Genomic DNA, 22889 nt, shown 5'->3' with positions numbered 1-22889 from the left:
GCTCCCCTTTTCATCAGAAAAGTCGAGCTAAAAATTAGACTAGACTTCGAATTTATTGGATTTTTGGGACCAGATATTGATAATTCACTATGTAACAGATATACAACACAACATGAAGTACAACTCAGAAGGTGTCACAGATAGCAGCACAAAGAGTGCAACAAGTCTTCGCTATTTAATGTTTACAAATTTTCAGAGAAAAAACAGCATTGCACTATATGACCTCAATGATAAACATACAGATAAATTTAAATTAAATCATACACTTTTATCATTATGTATATATTTTACTGCTTTAATATCCCGGTCACATACAACACCACAGAAGAGCTATTGTCTAATTGTTCAGGATTACTATGACATGTCAAATTCCATAGTCCGCTATGGTACCAGCACAACCGTATAAGATTTGCCCTCATTGTGTCAGAAACTTTTGGGGAAAAAATAAATAAAGATGACACAATAAATAATTGAAGATGACACAACAAATAAATGAAACCGGGTTTTGTTTTAACATCAGCGATTTCGTTGATGACAATATACTGGAGGATTATGATCTGTGTGTAAGTTATTAGAGAAAGATAACGTTGAAAATATGGACATGGAAAGAGAAGAATTTAAACAGCCAAAAAAACACCGACAAAACAGTTGGAAAAATTTCAGACTTTGAGAAAAAAGTTGTTTACAACATAAACAACCCCAGAACCATTCAAACCATGTATGGGAATAAATTAATAATAGACTTATGGTGAACCAATTACCAAACCAAAGAAATGAGCATTTGGGCACCAAAGAATAATCATGTCTTATTTAATGTGTCCATTGCTGCAAGAAGTATGCATTTCTACTTTTGGCAGTTGGTTGCTAACATTCAGCAACTTAAAACACTTATAAATACAAATACAATGACTTTATCAATTAGAAAATGTTAGATATTTTATGAACTAATTTGGCTTTGTGTATAGTTCATTTGGCTTGAAATTCATTTTAATCACTGATCCTTAACCATACCTGGAAAAGGGAAAGGATCAGGAAGGAAGCGGAAGCCCTCTGAAGCACTAAAAGAGAAAGATAGAATGACAGGAGTGAAGGAGGAGAGAATTAATATTCTGGAGGAACAGGCTCCCCAACAGGGTAAAGTGATTGATTTTGAAGAGATAATATCTAAATCTATTATGCTTCCTGTCTCAAAGATTGCAATGACAATACAAACCCAGAAAATAAAGGAATATTTAATTAATAATAAAGGCAAAATGAGTATGTTAATCTTTCCAGTTTTATGAAAGACCCAGTTCGAGTTAGATACTTTGATGCTAATAACAGTCAAGTAGTGTGCTCACTACCTAAAGACCTCATCTTGTCGGTTGACAACAATGGTTCAACTCCAGATTTTTTTCGCAATGATATAATAAATGTTCATTTATTTATGATGTTGGGATAGAGTTTTTTTATCTTAGATTCTTCAAAAGGAGAAGTCTGATTTTCTTGCCTTCGATGAAATTTTGTAAAAAAAAAAAATTTGTGGAAGAAACTTTTGGCAGCTGAGAACCAGTCATGTATAATGTATTATTTTTTTGAAACCGATTCCCTTGAAAGTCTCTATGGTTCATCAGGAAAATCTTTCCTTGAGTATTTAGGTTTAGGTCTAAAGTCTGTTATATATTTCATCTATTAGATTGTCTTGTTTTTTTATAACTGCAACATGTGCAGTTTCTGACAGAAATTCAGTGAAAAAAAAAAGAAAAGTAAGTACAATGTATGACCAGTTGACCCAACCTGCTTTGAAAAATAAATAACACAAAATATAAACAAAATAGAATCCTACTTTGTACAAACTTGAAAAAAAAAATGTTTTCAAAAACATGAAAGCCCAGCAATATAACAAATACCTGAAAGACTAAACAATTTGTAAATGACTTAATAGTTGAATAAAGTGATCACAAAAAAATGTAGTAAAGAAACAACCATTTGATTTCACGGGGAAATTTTAATTTTCCCCTTTCAAAAAAATTTAAAAAAATTGGGAAACCCAATACCTGAAAACATAAAACAACATTTAAAAATTTAAAACTGTTCAATATTTTCCTTTAAAAAATAATACCCCTGCAAAACCCCAAAACCTTAAAAGGTATATTTTCAAATTTAGCTTATTTAAAAACAAATTTTAAAAAAAATCAAACAAAAAAAACCCATAAAGATAATCCAAAAAATTTTTTTTCTCTACGGGGGTTTTTTGGTTTTTAAAAAAATCTCCCTTTCCAAAATTTGGCGGGTTTTTTTTTAAAACTTTCCCCGGGGGTCAAAAGTCACAAAAGTTCTAACTTACCTTATTGTCTTTCTATAATCAAACAAAGGGGGAAGTTCTTTCAAACAATATATTCTTCTTCAGTATATGTGATATCTTCTTCAAATAAAGCAGAATTACTACAACCCTCTGTCATATCATTTTTACTCTGACTTTGATCTGTTAATGACTTACCTTTAGCCCCCTTCTTACCACTGGAATAAACACTTGTATCTTTACCGATGAGTTTTGGAGTTTGTTTAACAGTTTTTACACTTGATTTGTCCATTTTTCTTGTATCAGCTGATGCTTGTTTAACCTTTCCCCTTGTCCCTTTCGTCACCTCTTTCTGTTTGGCAGCTGGAATGTTTTCTTTCTTTGACTTGGGAATTTTGACCGGTGGTTTTACTTGTCCAAAATGACATTCAAAATATTCTTTCAATGACAGAGGCGATGTTGCTGAAATTTTCTGAAAATAAAACAAAATTTTTGTTTTGTTATCTAGTTATACATAATTTATATGTCATGTAGAAATTTAGATACTGTATGTAAGCTAGCTAGACACACTGAAAATTACTTTCTTATAAATGATCAGTATGAAAGATCCCAAAGTATATCTGTTTAAAATACCTCTTTTGTTGTTAGTAAAATATTCACAATTATAAGATTTTAACAAGCTACAACTTAATAACAGACTTTGCAAGACAATCCTCAAACATTTATCACAACAGACATTTATACGAGGGTTGTCCCAAAATGTCGTAGACTACATTATTTTCTCTTTAACCTGACGTCATAACTTTTGAAATAAAATTTACCAGATATCTTCCTTGGTCATTTGTTAATTTACCTTCTTAAAGTAAATAGTCAATATATAAGGTAACGCTTTTTATGCAGGGGTTTATATTAAACAGTAACAACATACGATGAAATATTAGTCAGTGTTGAGAGCATGCTTCTTTAAAAACATGCCTTTAAACTTCAGCATAATAATAATTATGGGAAATACATTCCTGTGGAATTACGTCATTTACTTTTACATCATATCACCAACAGACGTTTATGTAACGTTACTTTGAAAAAATCTGTAGCATAATATGTAACAGCAATGCTATTTTGAAAATTCCCAAAATGGCGACGTCTGATAAAAATGCGGCGCAGCGCGATGTCATTGAATACTGTGTTCAGTTCAAGAAGTGTCCAGCATTAACTGACAACATGGAGAACATTATATTTTATCAAGATAATGCACTTTGTCATAGATCTCAGGAGACACAGCTTGAACTTGATGTGATAGGTTTTTAGAGACTTCCATACGCCCTTAGACTTGCAGTGTTTCCTTATATGAAATCACAATTACGAGGTCACCCTGAGGTTCGAAAATTTCAGGGTACTAAGCAAGGAAACTCAACGAGTGTTGAGAACATTCAAGCAGGACAATTTTGTAAATGGTAATGATAAATGGGTCGCCCGACACCAACAGTGCATCGAGAATCACGGAAAATACTTTGAAAAACATTTTTTTTATATCTTGTGACGTCATGACGTTTATGACAACGTGCGCCGGGTATGTATAGGTAGCATTCTTTAAATGTTCATAACTTGGTCAATTTTGGAGGTATTTTGATTTTATTTCGCATAGACACACATAAAAGGTGTATTGACTTTTCCCTAGCTTGACGACTCTATTGTTTTATAATTGATTGAGTAACAGACTTTGTCTACGATATTTTGGGACAACCCTCGTACATATTAAATATTTACAAATTACATATATTATGACATTTCAGATGCAGAGATTTTAGTCAAATTGTATTGATATGCCATTAAAAGACAGAGTCAGAGCCCTTCTGTCTCACACAGACAAAGGTAGAACAAATAAAAATTCACTTATATTCACTTCAATACTTCAGCATTTGGGGGAGGGGATGTAATGGGGTTTTTTTTTCTTCAGTTTTTCTTCTTTTGGGGTTTACATCACACCAACACAGTAAAGGTCATAATGTGTAGTGGTGGAAGAGGACCTTAATGTGGCGGGAGTAGAACCACAGACGCTCTGAATGCTAGCTGATAAGCTGTCTCACATGAAAGAAAGTCATTTGCGGGTTCAAACTCACAACAGTGTGGAACAAATGGTTTTGGGTCATTATTCAGAATCAGTCACAACTAACCTATATGCACCTAGGGACCTAGATAATATCATATTTATTTTCAACACCATTAACATTTTGATTTTATATCCCAAAGACTATATGGCTATAACATAATTGATTATATATATTTATAAAAGATTGAAGCAAATTCTGACCATTTTTGTTTTTTCCATAAAAACATAACAAAAATTTTTCATTGGAAGTTTAACTCTTCAATTACTTTTTTATCACATAATGATTTTCAATAGACATCATGATAATTATTTAATTTCAATTTGTAATGTTTCATTTTTACAAAATCCTAAAGTGAACATATATAGAAAATTCCAGACAGACTTCCGAGAGTTTATATAACAGCAAAAAGTCCTTATTCAGCTTAATTAATTGTATAATACAGTATAAACTTCTGGAATCAAATGAAAACATTCATATTTGAAATCATGAACCAATCAGAAACTAGGCCACGTTTTTTTTTTAAAGATTTAAACAATGGAAGCATACAATTTGCTAAATTATTGAACACATCTAGTGCCAAGCACTGTTATAACTTGTCGTATCTACAAAGGGTACACATTTTTTTCTATTTTGATACTAAGTCCATTAATCATGTTAATAGTACAGTTTAAACTGGGATAAGTCCATTATAAAAATACAGAAAAGTTAGGTCTCAAATAAGAAAGAATTCCAAATCAAAACCATGTTCCTAATCGGACATTAAAATAAAATTAACAATCCAGGTCACATAAACAAAATATAATTCAAAGAAATGCAACAAAAAGAAATCAAAGTCAATATTCAAGTTTGTGAATAAATACAACTTAGATGGGGCTTTTTTATATAAATTCTTACCAATAAACCAATAACACTGTTCTGTGTGACAACAGAAAATTCAATTGGTTTATAAAGACTTACATTAAAGGCACATTATGCCCAAGAAAAAAATATATTTTCTTTCTTCAGAAAGGACAAACATGAGTCAATAATGGTTTTAGAGCATGTTAGATGCTTTCATCTGAAAATAGCCATGCCAAATGTGAAATATGTCCAAAAATGGAAACAAAGTAGTACTAGTATTTTGACTTCCATACAAAATACTAAATCAATGTTACTGTACTACTTGCCGAAAAGCAACAGAGGCAAACTATGGTTCAGGTAATTGGCAAATGAGTAATTTTTGGAAAGTTTATCAGAATTTATACAATTCAGTGAAAGAATGTTAAACTTCAACAAGGACTTTTTAAGTGCACAATGGGGCATAATTAAGTAAAAATTGGTGCTAGATTTAAGAACCTTGATAAGTGACTGCCATTAAAAACAAGAGCCCGGTTTGAGCCGGGTGATGCTCCCCGAATAGGTTTTGGACACAGGAAAGTACACCTCTTGTAGTTTCAGAGTTATGTCCCTGGAAAAAGTTCAAAGTGCAATAATTCCAAAATTAGGAAAGGCAGAGTTACTGTTCTTTGCACTGCACTTCTAATAACTTATTTATCAACTTACAAAGTTTCTTGTTGATATCTCTTAATTCTTATGGTTTCCGAGTTATGTTCCGGACAACTTCAAAAAGTAAAAATAAACAAATGGCAATAACTCCAGAATTAGGCAAGGCAGAGTTATGATTCTCATGCACTGCACATCTACCCATTGAGATACATCTACCTACAAAGTTTCATGTTGATATCTCTTATAGTTTAACAGCTATGTCAAGTACAAGATTTTTCTAAAAGGGGAGATAATTCAAAAATGAGGCTTAACAGAGTTATGTTTTTTTTGCACTGCACTTCTACTCAATGAGATCTATCTACCTACAATGTTTCATTTTAATATCTCTTATAATTTTAGAGTTATGTTCCGGACAAAGTTCAGTGTTAAAATTAACAAAGGACAATAACTCCAAAATTAGGACAAAAAGAGTTATTGTTCTTATGCACTGCACATCTACCCATTGAGATCTATTCACCTACAAAGTTTCATTTTGATATCTCTTACAATTTTAGAGTTATGCCCCGGACAAGATTTTTCTATAAGGGGAGATAATTCAAAAATGAGGCTTAACAGAGTTATGGTTCTTTTACACTGCACTTCTACTCAATGAGATCTATCTACCTATAATGTTTCATCTTGATATCTCTTATAGTTTTAGAGTTATGTTCCGGACAAAGTTCAAAGTTTTGATATTAACAAAGGGCAATAACTCCAAAATTAGGACAAAAAGAGTTATTGTTCTTATGCACTGCACATCTACCCATTGAGATCTATTCACCTGCAAAGTTTCATGTTGATATCTCTTATAGTTTTAGAGTTATGCCCCGGACAAGATTTTTCTATAAGGGAGATAATTCAAAAACCAGGCAAAATAGAGTTATGGTTCTTTGACACTGCACTCCCCCTCAATGCCCACTACCACTGTATGAAGTTTAAACAAATTATCTCCAAGAGTTTTCAAGTTATGCTCCGGACAAGAAAACGGACGGACAGACAGACAGACGGACAAGGCGCCGACTATATGCTCCCCCGAAATTGTTCGGGGAGCATAAAAAACAAAGTAGTTTCATATGAAAACATTCAGTGATCAATTTGATTTAAAACTTTTGCAAAACCTTCTAGGAACATTCTAAAATGGGAATTTTAGAGTTTGGATGTATTTTTTTGTAACGTATTTATACAATGTATAGATTGTGTGAAAAGGTAGATAAAAGATAAACAACATACCTTTTGCATGCTAGTCAATTTTGGTCGTGCCATACGTCCTCTATTAGTATCAATACATACATAATTTGCATCTGAAATTATACCACACAAAAAAAAACACAAATATATCTTGGTACTTTAAATACTAAATTTTATACAAAACAATCATTTTAGCTTCTTGCGTTTAATTATATAAGCCAACCTATTGAAATTTTTTTTAGATCACATATAAACCAGCAATGTTTCCGATGGATAAATGATGTCAAATCACAAAGGTTTTATTTCATACTTTAACATGTAAGATCTTATTGTAACATACAGTGAATACTCCAATTATCTAGTCCCCTAGTCATGTTGTAGAGTTACTTGGTATAAAACCAGTGTGCCAGTGTGTAAAACCAGAGACATTCCAAAAGCATGGGGTACTATTTTGACATATTATAATCAAACTCATACAATGAAGTGCATTTCAACAGCCGTAAGCCATCCCTAAAGAAGGCATATGTGGTGCAATAGCTCAAGTGGTTAGACCACTGGCTGTCACTTCTGAAGTACCAGGTTCTATACTTGGTAACACCCTTGGGATTTTTCAGGGACACTTTCAATGTTTTTCCGCCTAACAAGAGGTGAACTCGAAAGAAATCCAGATAATCCTCGCAAGTATCAATGCTATATTCTGGGCATGTAAAATAACCAAGGGGTCTATTCAATAAGAGCTAGGGACTGGTTCCCAGATTCACTTGTATCTCATAGCTGTCTCTGAAGTGACTAGTCTAGAGTCATGTCTATGTCCCCACTAGGGGTTTGACATTAATGGAAGACGGATGGAAGATAGATTGTTGCTTCATACAAAAAACAAAAGAAATACATCAAAATCAATGAAATAGTTTAATAAAAACAACCCACTGTAACCTTGAAAAAAACAAATAAAGAAAGAAAAACACTCACCTTGCATTATAGTTTGTTGCATTTCCTTTGACAGAAGTTCCCATTCTACAGTGTTGGCAGCTTGATGGACATACAAACATAGGTGGTCCTTACACTTCTTAAACAATGTATTAACAAATTCCGCAAATTCCTACCAAAATAAAGAAAACATATCTCTGTTTATATAACTTGTACAGGACATAAAACCTGATTACCTTCATCGACATGAATGTTTCAAGTAATGAAAATGTATCTTTATCAACATAAACTGTTACAAGACATAAAACAACTCTATCAAAATAAATTGTATAAGACATAAACTTCCACAAAGTCAACATAATTGAATATGACGAAAGTTATAACTTTGTAAACATAGAGGATATTGAATGAGTGTAGGTTTAATACTAAATTTATTGAACGAGTTGAATAAAATCATACTATGCGAGCCTCTGGCGAGCATAATATTGTTTTATTCAACGAGTTTAATAAATTTAGTATTGAATCTACACGAATATAATATTCTATTTATCACATATATAAAATAAGAACGGTAAACTGTTATCAAGAGTCATTTTTCTTTGCCGCGCCTGTACTGTAACGCTAACATTAGCGCGCTTTAACGCTATGTTTATAGCGCAAATGACGTGACATCAAAGTGTTATTACACTAGTGTAATATCGTCTAGTGTAATATCGTTTTTATTAAATGGCTTTATTACACTCCTGCGCCGCGGTTTATGTGATAAATTATTGTATTAGACATAAATAATGACTGTCAACATAAAGTGTGTAAGACACTCTGTCAACATTATTGTATTAGACATTAATTATATCATTTTTTTTAAATTCAGAGTTAACCTTTATCCTACTCAATCTTTGTAACACACATGTCTTAGTATTCATTGTATATTTAGAGACGTTCCATACAAAATGATGAAAATTTAGCAGCTGAAAGTATAGAACCTGTTCATTATTACATTAATAAGATAAACAGAACACAAACAGCACATCATAATCATGATGAACATCAACATTTTCATTACTGTCATCATCATCACGATCAGTTACATTTTCACAAGAGTCATCATAATTACTACATTCCATTTTTGTCATCATCATATCATCATCATCATTATCATCAGTAACAGTTTCACAAGTCATCACAATTTGCATATTCTTTTTCTGTCATCATCACCATCATCATAATAACTATCATCATCATCATCATCACAATCAGTAATAGTTTCACCAGAGTCATTATCATCATAAACATATTCTTTTTTCATAATCATCATCATCAGTCATGCTCATCATCATCAAAATATTCCTTTTAAATCATCAATATCATCATAATAATCATCATAAAAAAATATTTACCTCTGAAAACAATGGTACTTTGTCGTCAGCTGTAACTTCTACAGATTTTACCCACTTATGTAGAGACAGATAGGCGAGACAGGAATTTTCTGGTGACAGTGCCTGTATTATCATACCAAATATGTCCTCCAGTGGTTGCTGGTTAAATGAGATACCTTCCTATATATAGAGAGAGAATATAAAACATTATAACATGGACACCTATTTTTGTTTAAAGGGATATTGCCTGGTGTTTAAATAAAGAAATATTTCCCAGTGATTAAACATAATAAACATAACTTACTGCAGCATTTTAGATTTATAGTATATTGCCTTACACAAAGAGCCCAAGGCTGGGCTAAGACATGCAGCAATGTAAGGTTAATGATTAAAAGCCAATAAAATTAACAACTTGATCATGAAAGCTATTTCAATCAGTACAGAAATTAAATGAGCTATACCTTTAAATTGTTCAAAATGTCAAATAGAAAAGGTTACCTTCATCAATCACATGTGTCAATATTAAGTGCAGACAAATGCATAAAAGTTCATATCAATTAAAACGATAAAACCAAACAATACACAACGGTCTGTTAAAAATATCATACAAATAACTTCACTTATAATCGTGGGCAAATAAAAACTTGCAACTATCAATTTCATGCATTCATAATTATCAAAACATATATCAAACACTAGTTGTTTGTTCAAAATTTCAAACATTATGAGAACCAATACAAACAATGCAAACAAATAAAGTAGAGGTAAATGAGAAAGATTTGTGCTCAGGGCCTTTTTACCCTCTATTACAGGGGCCGGTATAGGGCTGCTTCCCCAAAGAAAATTTCTTTAAAATCATGCAGTTTTCCCCAAATATTGAATTTACATCAAGTTTTTTCTTCCCCTTTTGCAAATATACCATGTAATTTTTCCCCAAAATTAAGGGCTGGGCTGCTTCCCCAACTTGTGAAAAAAAGCCCTGGTGCTAAAAAAAAGGTTTTCCTTTCCATACATCAAAGTTTGTCCTTATTCACAAATTTTTGAACCTCTTACTAACATCTACTGTCAGTGATTTGTTTACTTTTATAGCAACAACTCAAGCCTTTCAAACTTGATCAATGTTGTAACCATGACACAATAAGGAAAATTTAAACCTATCTTCTTTTTTTTTGTCAACTCAAACAAAGCAAAAAAATATTCAAAACATATTTAATCAAAACATTGCCTTAACATTTTTAATGGGATATTGGCATATAGTCATTATTTATATCAATACTGGTACGTAAAGTAAGAGCAAATGTTTTATTTTTACCTGAACATTTTTTTTAATAAGTAAGCATGAATCTCCTAATTCATGAAGAAATAAACTGATTTTAGAAAATATAACCATGAAGGTCTAAGTCATGTGTTAAAATAAAAGCAATCATCAAGGCAGGAGTAGCTTGTATGCATATATAAAGGCTTTAGCATACAAAATGAAGATATTTATGTTATTATTGTGTACAAGGAGACAAATAAATTCAAGTGATATTTTCTTCGTCAAGTTGAGCTGAATTGATATATTTCAAATGACTGACTGCTATATAGGTGATTGACTCAAAGTTGATATTGGAAAAAGTGTAGAATAAAATATAAATCTTCCTATAATATATAAAAGACTCTTTTATAAATTGAAGATTAACATAAATTCCTATGGATATTTACAGAAATTTCCTTCAGTCACAAGTTATTTATCATTTATACACAGTAAATTTTTAAATTTATAAGAAGTGTGGAAAAATGTAACTTATTTTGACTTTCACCTGTTCACTCACTACAGTATATACATTATATGGCCATAATGTCACTTTAAATAGGACAAAAACAATATAACCAATCCTCCCCTCGCCCCTTCATTTGCAAAAAAAATGTACCTTATCAATTTTCCTAAATGTATTTCCGGATATGAGACTGATGAAGTTTTTGCTGGCAAACTCGATGGCTGCGTCCATTAACTGAGTTATCATGTCAAACACAGGTTCTGTCCACTTCAAGTGTGGCGTTTTCTCGTTCAACCTCTGACAATCTACCAAAACATCCAGTACATTGTTGAGTGCCTGTAAAATTATATGTGAAGTTCAAAACTTGAAAAAATTTAATACAAAGTAGCTCATAGCCTTAAGTTTAAGAATTGAAAATTTTTACTCCGGACAAAATTTACATGGCAGTGAACAAGACAAGGCAGTTACTGATATTAGCCCTTTTTATAAAGGGAGATTAGTAACAAAGGCATCACAAAACAGTTGGACACAGTTACTATTCTTGAAAAGAGTGACTGTATCATTTCATACAAATATCAAAGTCAATCATGAACATTTTCATCTAACAATTTACTCAATTCAGAATCATAAAGTACATGACTTTACCAGGTCTTTGACTGCACTAGATACTGTAAACTCTAAAACTTCTTGAGGTAGAGTCGCTAAAGATTTTCCCGGCCATACTTTCCCGAAGTTTTTGTTGATCCATCGTACACATTTCTCCTTCATGGCGTCCATGTTGTACATCATTGTCAGAGCCAATGCTTCAGGTACACCAGCAATACATTCTGCACACGGCTAAAATAAATGTTGTACATCATTGTCAGAGCTAATGCTTCAGGTACACCAGCAATACATTCTGCACACGGCTAAAATAAATGTTGTACATCATTGTCAGAGCCAATGCTTCAGGTACACCAGCAATAACATTCTGCACACGGCTAAAATAAATGTTGTACATCATTGTCAGAGCCAATGCTTCAGGTACACCAGCAATACATTCTACACACGGCTAAAATAAATGTTGTACATCATTGTCAGAGCTAATGCTTCAGGTACACCAGCAATACATTCTACACACGGCTAAAATAATGTAAAATCTTCATAACATCTTGATATTATAGACAGTTGACTTCGTATCTCATATATATACTTACTTAAACTATCTAAAAGTCAACAATATGTACAATTAAATTGTTGTTTAAAACTTACCAATTAAATTGAACTATCTAAAAGTCAACAACATGTATTGACAATTAAATTGTTGTTTAAAACTTACCAATTAAAAAGTTGCCTTCTTACATACAGCATAAATTAATTCAATACTGTAAGTTTTATATTAGTTCTATTTCATTCAATTTCACGCACAGGTGTTTTGTATGTTGGATGACTCAAGGTCAATATAATTAATCACCCCTCTAAAATACACTGCCTCCCCCATTCCTATCCCTCTTTTCTCTAAACAAAGTAAATTGAAGTATTTTCCAAGTGTCATACATATTTCATACATTTAATAACAATCATCTTAGCTTAAACATCAGGGAGAGAAAGGGGCTTGTGGAGGGAATAGGGGCTTTTTGTAGAGTGGATTGGGCATTGCACTGACCAATTAACATACCAAACACCTGTGCCATAAAATAACTGTGATACCGCCATAGTCACATGATAAATGTCAAGTTTTTATTAAGAGGCAGACCACAATTACTGCACTCTGCACAATATTTCAAACAATTTCAACTGACTTTTTCTTAGCATTCTTTTTAATCTCAGTATAGGGAAATTTTAATCTTAGTGTAGAATCTTGTGTTAAATGCTAATTTATAACATGTCTACATAAGAAAATCATTACAGAATATGTTTAGTAGTGAAAGACAATATTTAGCTTACCCTGTGGAAGAAATGACAATAGCCTATGTTAAGATTAAATGCTACAACTTCCTTCAGCCCTTCCATCCCATACATGTCCGCCATCATAATGAGCCCTCCTAGTGGACACTGGGGATCTACCTGAGTAACTCCACCATATAAATATAGTAACGTCTGCTTTAATACTGCAGGTAATATCCTGAAACATTTTCATGTATTCTATAAATATACAAAATCAACATTGATAACTGATAAAACAGAGTTATACCTTCCTATTTCTCTACTTTAAGAGAATACAGCTATCTCTTATGAAATATTTCTATAAATTTTATTAATCAGTAAAATTACATTATTTCCATAATCTTATGCCAAGTTTTGGTGGTGTCTTGGAAAAGTTGTAGCACTGAATATCTCTGTTATTTAACACACATATTCTGTGACTATATAATATAAACAGGGTAATATTCAACAACAAGAGGGCCATGATGGCCCGGAGGTCGCTCACCTGTATATAGCCCCCCCCCCCCCGGCCCAATTTTTACCCAAGGGCTTTTATTTGTTTATTTGAACAGACTTGGTAGACACCCATAAGAAGATGTTTCATGCAAAACATCTAAGTTCTAGCTCATTGGGTTTTTTAAAAGAAGATTTTTTAAGTTTTTACTATACACATAGAGTAAAAAACAATGACACCCCTCGGGCAGGGCCAGTTTTGACCCCTGGGCTTTTATTTGAACAAACTTTGTAGATATTTACTTAAAGATGTTGCATGCTTAATATCTAAACTCTAGTTATTTGGGTTTTTTCAAAGAAGATTTTTAAGTTTTTGCTATGTATATAAGGAAAATCAATGACCCCCGGGGCGGGCCAGTTTTGACCCCAGGGCTTTTATTTGAACATACTTGGTAGACACCCATTAGAACATGTCTCATGCTAAATATCTTAGCTCTAGCTCTTTGGGTTCTTTAAAAGAAGATTTTATAAGTTTTTACTATATGCATATAAGGAAAATCAATGACCCCTGGGGAGGGGCCAATTTGGACCCCAGGGGTTTTATTTGAACAAACTTGGTAGACATTCACTAGAAGATGTTTCATGCCAAATATATAAGCTTTAGCTCTTACAGTTCTTTAAAAGAAGATTTTTTAAGTTTTTACTATATGCATATAGGGAAAATCAATGACCCCCCTGGGGCGGGGCCAATTTTGACCCCAGGGCTTTTATTTGAACAAACTTGGTAGACATTTACTAGAAGATGTTTTATGCCAAATATCTAAGCTCTAGCTCTTACGGTTCTTTAAAAGAAGATTTTTTAAGTTTAAACTATATGCATATAGGGAAAATCAATTACCCCCCAGGGCGGGGCCAATTTTGACCCCAGGGCTTTTATTTGAACAAACTTGGTAGACATTCACTAGAAGATGTTTCATGCCAAATATCTAAGCTCTAGCTCTTTGGGTTCTTTAAAAGAAGATTTTTTAAGTTTTTACTTTATGCATATAGGGAAAATCAATGACCCCCTGGGGCGGGGCCAATTTTGACCCCAGGGCTTTTATTTGAACAAACTTGGTAGACACTCACTAGAAGATGTTCCATGCCAAAAATCTTAGCTCTAGCTCTTACAGTTCTTTAAAAGAAGATCTTTTAAGTTTTTACTATATGCATATAGGGAAAATCAATGACCCCCCGGGGCGGGGCCAATTTTGACCCCAGGGCTTTTATTTGAACAAACTTGGTAGACACTCACTAGAAGATGTTCCATGCCAAAAATCTTAGCTCTAGCTCTTACAGTTCTTTAAAAGAAGATCTTTTAAGTTTTTACTATATGCATATAGGGAAAATCAATGACCCCCCGGGGGCGGGGCCAATTTTGACCCCAGGGCTTTTATTTGAACAAACTTGGTAGACACTCATTAGAAGATGTTTCATGCCAAATATCTAAGCTCTAGCTCTTAGGGTTGTTTAAAAGAAGATATTTAAAGATTTTTCTTTCGGTTGCCATGGCAACCAGAGTTCTGCATGGAATTAAATTCTTTGAACAATTTTTAAAGGTGACCACCAAAGGAACATTCCTGTGAAGTTTGGATGAAATTGGCTCAGTGGTTTATGAGGAGATGTCATTTAAAGCAAAAGTTTACGGACGGACGACGGACGGACGGACGGACGCCGGACGAAAAGCGATCACAAAAGCTCACCCTGTCACTTTGTGACAGGTGAGCTAAAAATGCACTTAAAATTGATATCTATTTCCTAAATATAAATGTACATTGTACACACCCCTCTAACACTATTGTCTCTTCTTCGCTCTCCCTCCATGATCCACACAACATCGCAGCAAAATATGATGAACGAGCAGCTAAAATACACCTAAATTACAGAAAATTTCATGTATTGTAATAACACAAAAATTGTCTTTAATTATTCCTTTGACAACGATTTTTCTAATGCAAAAATATTGCAGTACTTGTAAGGGTAGGTTAGAGCTTGAAATTAAGCTCAATTCCCCTTTCCAAAAGTATATATTTTTCCGAAAATGATTTATGAAATTGCATTGTTTGTGATTTCTGACTTGTTACCAAATTCTCAAAAATTCCACCAGCATATCTATAAACCTATGAACTTGAATAAGTACATTTGAGCCGCTTCATGACAAAACCAACATAATGGGTTTGCGACCAGCATGAATCCAGACCAGTCTGCGCATCCACACAGCCTGATCAGGATCCATGCTGTTCACTTGCCAACTATATTACAAGTAGAGAAACTGATAGCGAACAGCATGGACCCTGATCAGACTGCGCGGATGCGCAGCCTGGTCTGGATCCATGCTGGTAGCAAACCCATTATGTTGGTTTTGTCGTGACGTGGCTCATTTACAATATAAGATTTATTGTGTAAAGTATTACCTATGGGCACGGAATGTTTCTCCCTGTACTTCTATAGAACAATCTGTAGACTCTTGTTCTAGTAACATTCTAAGCAAGTCCTCACCAAGCTTACTACATGGTCTCAATAATGTTTTTACTCCAAACACTCTTTCTTGTAACCCTTGTATACTGTCTATATTTGTTCTCGTGTTAAATCTACAACATTTTGTTTGCTGTGCTTGATTTTCTACTGAGGTATTTGATTGATTTCCTGGAGAGGTATTTGATTTGATTGAATTTTGGCCATTGTTATCTTTTTCACTAGAATTAATTTTCTTCTCAATTTCAGCACTATCATTACAATATATCAAAGATTCCACTTCCTTGGCACTCTCATTTTCTTTGGCAATATTATCTAAAGGATTATCACTTTTGTCCTTTGCAACAATACTTTGAGCTTCTTCAATTACTTGTTTTACAATTCTTTCGGCTAATTTATAAATATTTTCCTCATCATTCTCCTCTTCACAACCACAAACCGCCGTTGTATTATCACAAGTGCTTGTTTTGTTCCCAGCTTCATTCCCTCTCTCAACACTACCATACATTTTATCATTATATTTATCACAATCAGAATTATCACAGATAGAGGTACACCCGTTACTTCTTTCCCCTTCTCCAATACAAATCTCCCTTTTTAAACAACCAACTTCACTTTTGACAAGGTCTAGACTAGTATTTGTTATGTTTTCAGATATCACATGTAAAGTATCTCTGTCGGTGTCAATCATATCATTTTCCAAGTCATTAGTGTTGTCAGTGTTTGGCTGTTCTAATTCAATGTTTGATTCTTGCTGGAAATAAGTGTCCAGTTTCTCTACACTAGCTGTTACATCATCATCAGTATATAGTGACCTATAGAAAAAAATATCAAATTCTGTACAAGATCAAAAAGTTACACACAAAACTTCAATAAATAGTATTCAAATATTTAATTACCTGAGACAAGTTGCCCAGGACAATTTTTCTTTCATGTAATATATCCTTAGACAAGGGTGCCATAGTCGCAAAATACGCCCGTTTACGAAAGCTTAAGATGGAGATGGGGGCATTATGGATAAGTGTTATCTAGCAAGCAAGTTTTTATTCTTGGCACTGTGTTGTTAAATGAACCTTAAAACAAATCAGTAGGGAAGATATGCACAGGATGTGTGACCTTGACCTTGGTCGCAGGGACCTGAATTTTATGCACGGCACTCAGCCTCACAATGATGAACATTTGTGCCAAATTATATTGAAATCCCTCTATGCATGTAGAAGTTTTGCTCCAGACAAGCGTTTTTCTATGAGCTCTAACTGTGACCTTCACCTTTGACCTAGAGACTTGGTTCATGTGCAGGGCACTACGTCTCATGGTGGTGAACAATTCTATAAAGTAACATTAAAATTCCTCCATGCATGTAGAAAATATGCTCCGGACAACATCTGGATATTTAATCATCTCCAGTGACCTTGACCTTGCAAATATTAACCTAAATTAAATGTGTCACACCTGTAGTCATGATAGTTACCATTTGTGCTACAATCCATCAATAAATGATGACTAAATGGTCCCTATACACATCTTCAAATTTTTATCTGAACTTTGACCTCTACGTGTAACATTGACTTTGGTCGCAGGGATCTGAATTTTGCGTGCGACACTCAGCCTCACAATGGTGAACATTTGTGCCAAGTTATATTGAAATCCCCCTATGAATGTAGAAGTTTTGCTCCGGACAAGCGTTTTTCAATGAGCTCTAAGTGTGACCTTGACCTTTGACCTGGAGACCTGGATCATGCATGGAGCAAAACATATCATGGTGGTGAACATTTCCATAAAGTATTATAAAAATTCTTCCATACATGTAGGAGATATGCTCCAGACAAAATCTGGATATTTCACCATCTTTAGTGACCTTGACCTTGCATATATTGACCTAAAGTACATGTGTCACAGCCGTAGTCATGATAATTTGTGTTACAATCCCTCAATAAATGATGATTAAATCGTCCCTATACACATCTTCATATTTTTATCTAAACTTTGACCTCTATGTGTGACCTTGACCTTGGCCGCAAGGACCTGAATCTTGCACGCGACACTCCACCTCACAATGGTGAACATTTGTGCCAAGTAATATTGAAATCCCTCTATACATGTGGAAGTTTTGCTCCGGACAAGCATTTTTCAATGAGCTCCAAGTGTGACCATGACCTTTGACCTAGAGACCTGGTTCATGTGCGCGACACTGCTCCTCATAGTGTTGAACATTTCTATGAAGTTTCATGAAAATCCCTCCATACATGTAGGAGAGTTGAACTGATATTTACTTGAAAATTAAAATATAACAAGAGCCATGTCAACATGGCCATCCCCCGCCGAATGTGTTTGCTCATTGGAAGAATGTATATGTAGAAGAACAGAATAATTCTATTTTTAGAGGTCTTTTGGTAATGAAAACTGATGGCTATAGTGATTACAGATTTGAAACCTATGTGAATACTGATGGCTGAAAATAACAAAGTGCAATAACTGAAAAATAATGCAGGGTAGGTTATCATTCTTGTGTGCTGCATCCCTCCTCAGTAAAATCTATTCACCTATGAAGTTTCAAGTTGATACCTCTAATACTTTTAGAGAAAAAAATTGAATTGAAAAATTAAGTATGAAAAATAACAAAGGGCAATAACTCAAAAATTATAAAAGGTAGAGTTATCATTCTTGTGCAGTGCACACCTCCTGAGTGAGATCTATGCACCTATGAAGTTTCATTTTGATATCTCAAAGGCTTTTTGAGTTATGCTCTGGACAAAAATTAATTTTGAAAAATAACAAAGGGCAATAACTCAAAAATAATGCAGGATAGAGTTATCATTCTTAAGCACTGCACTCCTCCTCAATGAGATCCATCCACCTTTAAAGTTTCAAGTTGATACCTCAAATACTTTTTGAGATAAGCTCTGGACAAAATAGCATGAAAAAAAAACAAAGGGCAATAACTCAAAAATTGTATAGGGAAGAGTTATCATTCTTGCGCACAACATTCCTCCTCAATAAGATCTATCCACCTATGACATTTCATGTTGATATCTTAAACACTTTTTGAGTTATGCTCCACTCAGGTGAAAAATAAGGTATGAAAAATAACAAAGGGCAATAACTCAAAAATTATGAAAGGTAGAGTTATCATTCATGTGCACTGCACACCTCCTGAGTGAGATCTATGCACCTATGAAGTTTCATGTTAATATCTCATAGGCTTTTGGAGTTATGCTCTGGACAAAAATCAATTTTGAAAAATAACAAAGGGCAATAACTCAAAAATCATGCAAGGTAGAGTTATCATTCTTGTGCACTGCACTCCTCCTCAATGAGGTCTATCCACCTATGAAGTTTCAAGTTGATAACTCAAATACTTTTAGAGATATGCTCCGGACAAAAATTCGGACGGAAGGACGGACGGACGGAAGGACGGAAGGTCGGACGGACGGACGGACAGAGACTATTTCTATATCCTCCGCCGAAAATTTTCGGCGGGGGATAATTAAATTTCTATGAGAAAGTATTTACATTTGATAAGGTAATTACTGTATGATCTTTATGAACAAATACCAAGTCTACAGAACACCATAGTTATCACAGTTAAGAATCTTGACCAATGATTGAAACATGTGTAAATAAATGTTACATTCTTTAGAACATACTCAAGTCCAAGAAAGAGGATTATTTTATGCCCTTTGATAAAATTCTATTTTTAGAATTGAAAGTGAAAGTAGATCAAGGGGAGTAATTGTGTAAGTCATTTATGAACAAAGTAATAACTTTGTTGTCGCCCTTTGATTAAATTCTATTTACAAAATCTGGATATTTCATAATCTTTAGTGACCTTGACCTTGTATATATTGACCTAAATTACATGTATCACAGCTATAGTCTTGATAATGACCATTTGTGTTACAATCCCTCAATAAATGATGACTAAATGGTCCATATACACATCTTCATATTTTTATCTGAACTTTGACCTCTATGTGTGACCTTGACCTTGGCCGCAAGGACCTGAATCTTGCACGCGACACTCCGCCTCACAATGGTGAACATTTGTGCCAAGTAATATTGAAATCCCTCAATACATGTGGAAGTTTTGCTCCGGACAAGCATTTTTCAATGAGCTCTAAGTGTGACCTTGACCTTTGACCTAGAGACCAGTGCCCGACACTGCTTCTCATAGCGGTGAACATTTCTATGAAGTTTCATTAAAATCCCTCCATACATGTAGGAGATATGCTCCAGACAAAATTGGATGCCGCCCGCCCGCCCGCCCGCCAGGGGCGTTCCCATAATACGTCCCGTTTTTCAAACGGGCGTATATAAAAGCGTATCAGAAGATACATTGCTTCAAAACTGTCTAAAACTAGAAATGTGTCCATAGGACACGGATGCCCCCACACGCCACTGTTCTGTCAATCTTACGACTCTAGGTCAAATATTTGTGCCACAAGTTGAAAACTTAAAATCAACAAAGGGCCATAATTCTGTTAAATTTGGTCGCAGCAAAAATTCCTTCCTTTACTCACATCTACACATTAAGGTTGTTAATCCCTGGAAGTTTAAGCAAAATCTGCCATTTGGTTTAAGAGGAGTTGCATTCACAAAATTTCTACATAGTATATAGTGAAAAAATCAACAAAGGGCCATAATTCTGTAAAATTTGGTCGCAGCGAAAATTCCTTCCTTTACTACCATCTACACCTTAAGATTGTTTCATCCCTGTAAGTTTAAGCAAAATCTGCCGCCCGGTTTAAGAGGAGTTGCGTTCACAAAATTTCTACATAGTATATAGTGAAAAAATCAACAAAGGGCCATAATTCTGTAAAATTTGGTCGCATCAAAAATTCCTTCCTTTACTACCATCTACACCTTAAGGTTGTTCATCCCTGTAAGTTTAAGCAAAATCTGCCATCCGGTTTAAGAGGAGTTGCGGTCACAAAATTTCTACATAGTATATAGTGAAAAAATCAACAAAGGGCCATAATTCTGTTAAATTTGGTCGCAGCAAAAATTCCTTCCTTTACTACCATCTACACATTAAGGTTGTTCATCCCTGTAAGTTTAAGCAAAATCTGTCATCCGGTTTAAGAGGAGTTGCGTTCACAAAATTTCTATATAGTATCTAGTAAAAAAATCAACAAAGGGCCATAATTCTGTTAAATTTGGTCACAGCAAAAATTCCTTCCTTTACTACCATCTACATATTAAGGTTGTTCATCCCTGTAAGTTTAAGCAAAATCTGCCATCCGGTTTAAGAGAAGTTGCGTTCACAAGATTTCGGGACGGAGTGACGGACAGACGGACAAGTGCAACGCTATATGCACCCACATTGTGGGGGCATAAAAAGGCTTACTTTTATTTTAGCTGATCAAAACAGCAGCAAAGTTTGTGTCTTCTAAAAGTAAATTAATGTATTAAAAAAATCCTATTTGTATAATTATGTACGAGAGATTAGAGAAAAAATAGAAACCATATGTTACCTTAGACAATTTTCTATATCTGAATGACGTGAGTTGGGGATCAATAGCGCCTCGTTCCCATCATTTCTTTCAAATGATGTCAAAAAGTTACACAAGTCTGCATTCCTTAAGATTATAAATAAAATATTAACAAGACCTGTATGCCTATAACATGCTCAATTTTCCTTAGTGCTAGACAGTATAATTACAGCAAAGTTGAAAATCAGGAATAATCTTTCGAAAGTGCAAGGCAGGCTTTCCTGCCATTGATAGTGAATATGTGTTTCAAGTTTAATATGAATTTTAGAAATTATAGAAAAACAAAGCATTCTCAGTCCTATAAGAGCTGTCAGTAGGACAGCATGCATCACTATCCTCAATGCTTGATAGTAAAACATAACGCCTGGATAATATAGATTTCTTTTAGTTCAAAAAGGGCCATAATTCTGTCAAATGTTCAAGTAATGACCCCTGAAAAAAGACTTACTATTATGCTTTCAAATAAGTGTGTGAAGTTTCAATCTATTGCCTTCATTATATTTGCAGATACCATTTTGCACACAAAAAAATTAACCAACATGTGACCCAGGGTGAGTACAACAGCTCTCCCTTTTCATTGAATGGTTGAGCTAAATAATTAAGCAAAAAGTTCAAAATAGTTTTTGAAAATGTACTTTACATAAAATAAACTATGAAAGACTGAGCCATAAACTTATCAAAGCATACCTTGCTTTAATTATACATCTGTGAAGTGCTAGCTTTCTACTACCTAGGTCAATGCTTAGGTCTGTGAGTATTTCATCTGTATACAACCTGAAAACAACAAAAAACCGACACTTTAAAGGTACACATTCAATCAACTAAAGGGACATTTAATGTCTATTGAAAAATATATTTGAACCAATTTTGCATAGGTCAATTTTTTTTTTAAACATAAAAAAATACTTTCAATAATCAAATTTGACAAAAACCAGTCAGTATGAATTAAGGTAAGGTTAGTCAGTGGTCAATACTGCTTTAAATTAGTCATTACTGGTTGACTGAAGTCATCATTGGTTAATAGTGGAAATTTATAATGTTAAAATAGGCTGGTCGCATTAACCTGACTGTAAACCAAGAAAACTATAACCATCGTTTGATATGACCATTTTCATTCATGTTAAATGTCTGCTTATTTTTTCTTATTACAGTCAGGACTCAATACATCGGAATCCATTATACTGACAAATTCAAATAACGACAGTGAATTGGTGGGAACCAAACTTTTCAACATTACTATTATCCTTTATAACAGAAAATTCATATTCCGACTCCGACACAATAAAATTGGAAACCAAACGTGTTATTTTCTATACAATCAGTACCTGTTAAACTGACACTTGGTCACTCAAGCGCGT

The 22889-nt window shown here is 33.9% G+C and overlaps 1 protein-coding gene across 1 annotated transcript in view; it reads right to left on the bottom strand.

Annotated features, from left to right (window-relative positions):
• Nucleotides 1-2366: 2366 nt before the first annotated feature.
• LOC132730257 (BTB/POZ domain-containing protein 8-like) overlaps nt 2367-22889 on the bottom strand; it is a 28590-nt gene continuing 8067 nt past the window's right edge. Inside the window, exons 2-12 of the mRNA XM_060716141.1 lie at nt 22219-22305; nt 21514-21618; nt 15979-16854; nt 15350-15439; nt 13094-13271; nt 11813-12004; nt 11321-11503; nt 9429-9587; nt 8074-8203; nt 7147-7217; nt 2367-2753 (exon numbers count right to left, since the gene is read on the bottom strand). Coding sequence (XP_060572124.1) covers nt 2367-2753; nt 7147-7217; nt 8074-8203; nt 9429-9587; nt 11321-11503; nt 11813-12004; nt 13094-13271; nt 15350-15439; nt 15979-16854; nt 21514-21618; nt 22219-22305 — 2458 coding nt within the window. The remainder of the gene's footprint in view (nt 2754-7146; nt 7218-8073; nt 8204-9428; nt 9588-11320; nt 11504-11812; nt 12005-13093; nt 13272-15349; nt 15440-15978; nt 16855-21513; nt 21619-22218; nt 22306-22889) is intronic.

Source organism: Ruditapes philippinarum, unplaced genomic scaffold (genome assembly GCF_026571515.1).
Source record: "Ruditapes philippinarum isolate M1 unplaced genomic scaffold, ASM2657151v2 ctg7546_1_1_1_1, whole genome shotgun sequence".
NCBI lineage: Eukaryota > Metazoa > Mollusca > Bivalvia > Venerida > Veneridae > Ruditapes > Ruditapes philippinarum.
Note: the sequence above shows the minus strand (reverse complement) of the source record. Positions and strands in the feature narration are given on the sequence as shown.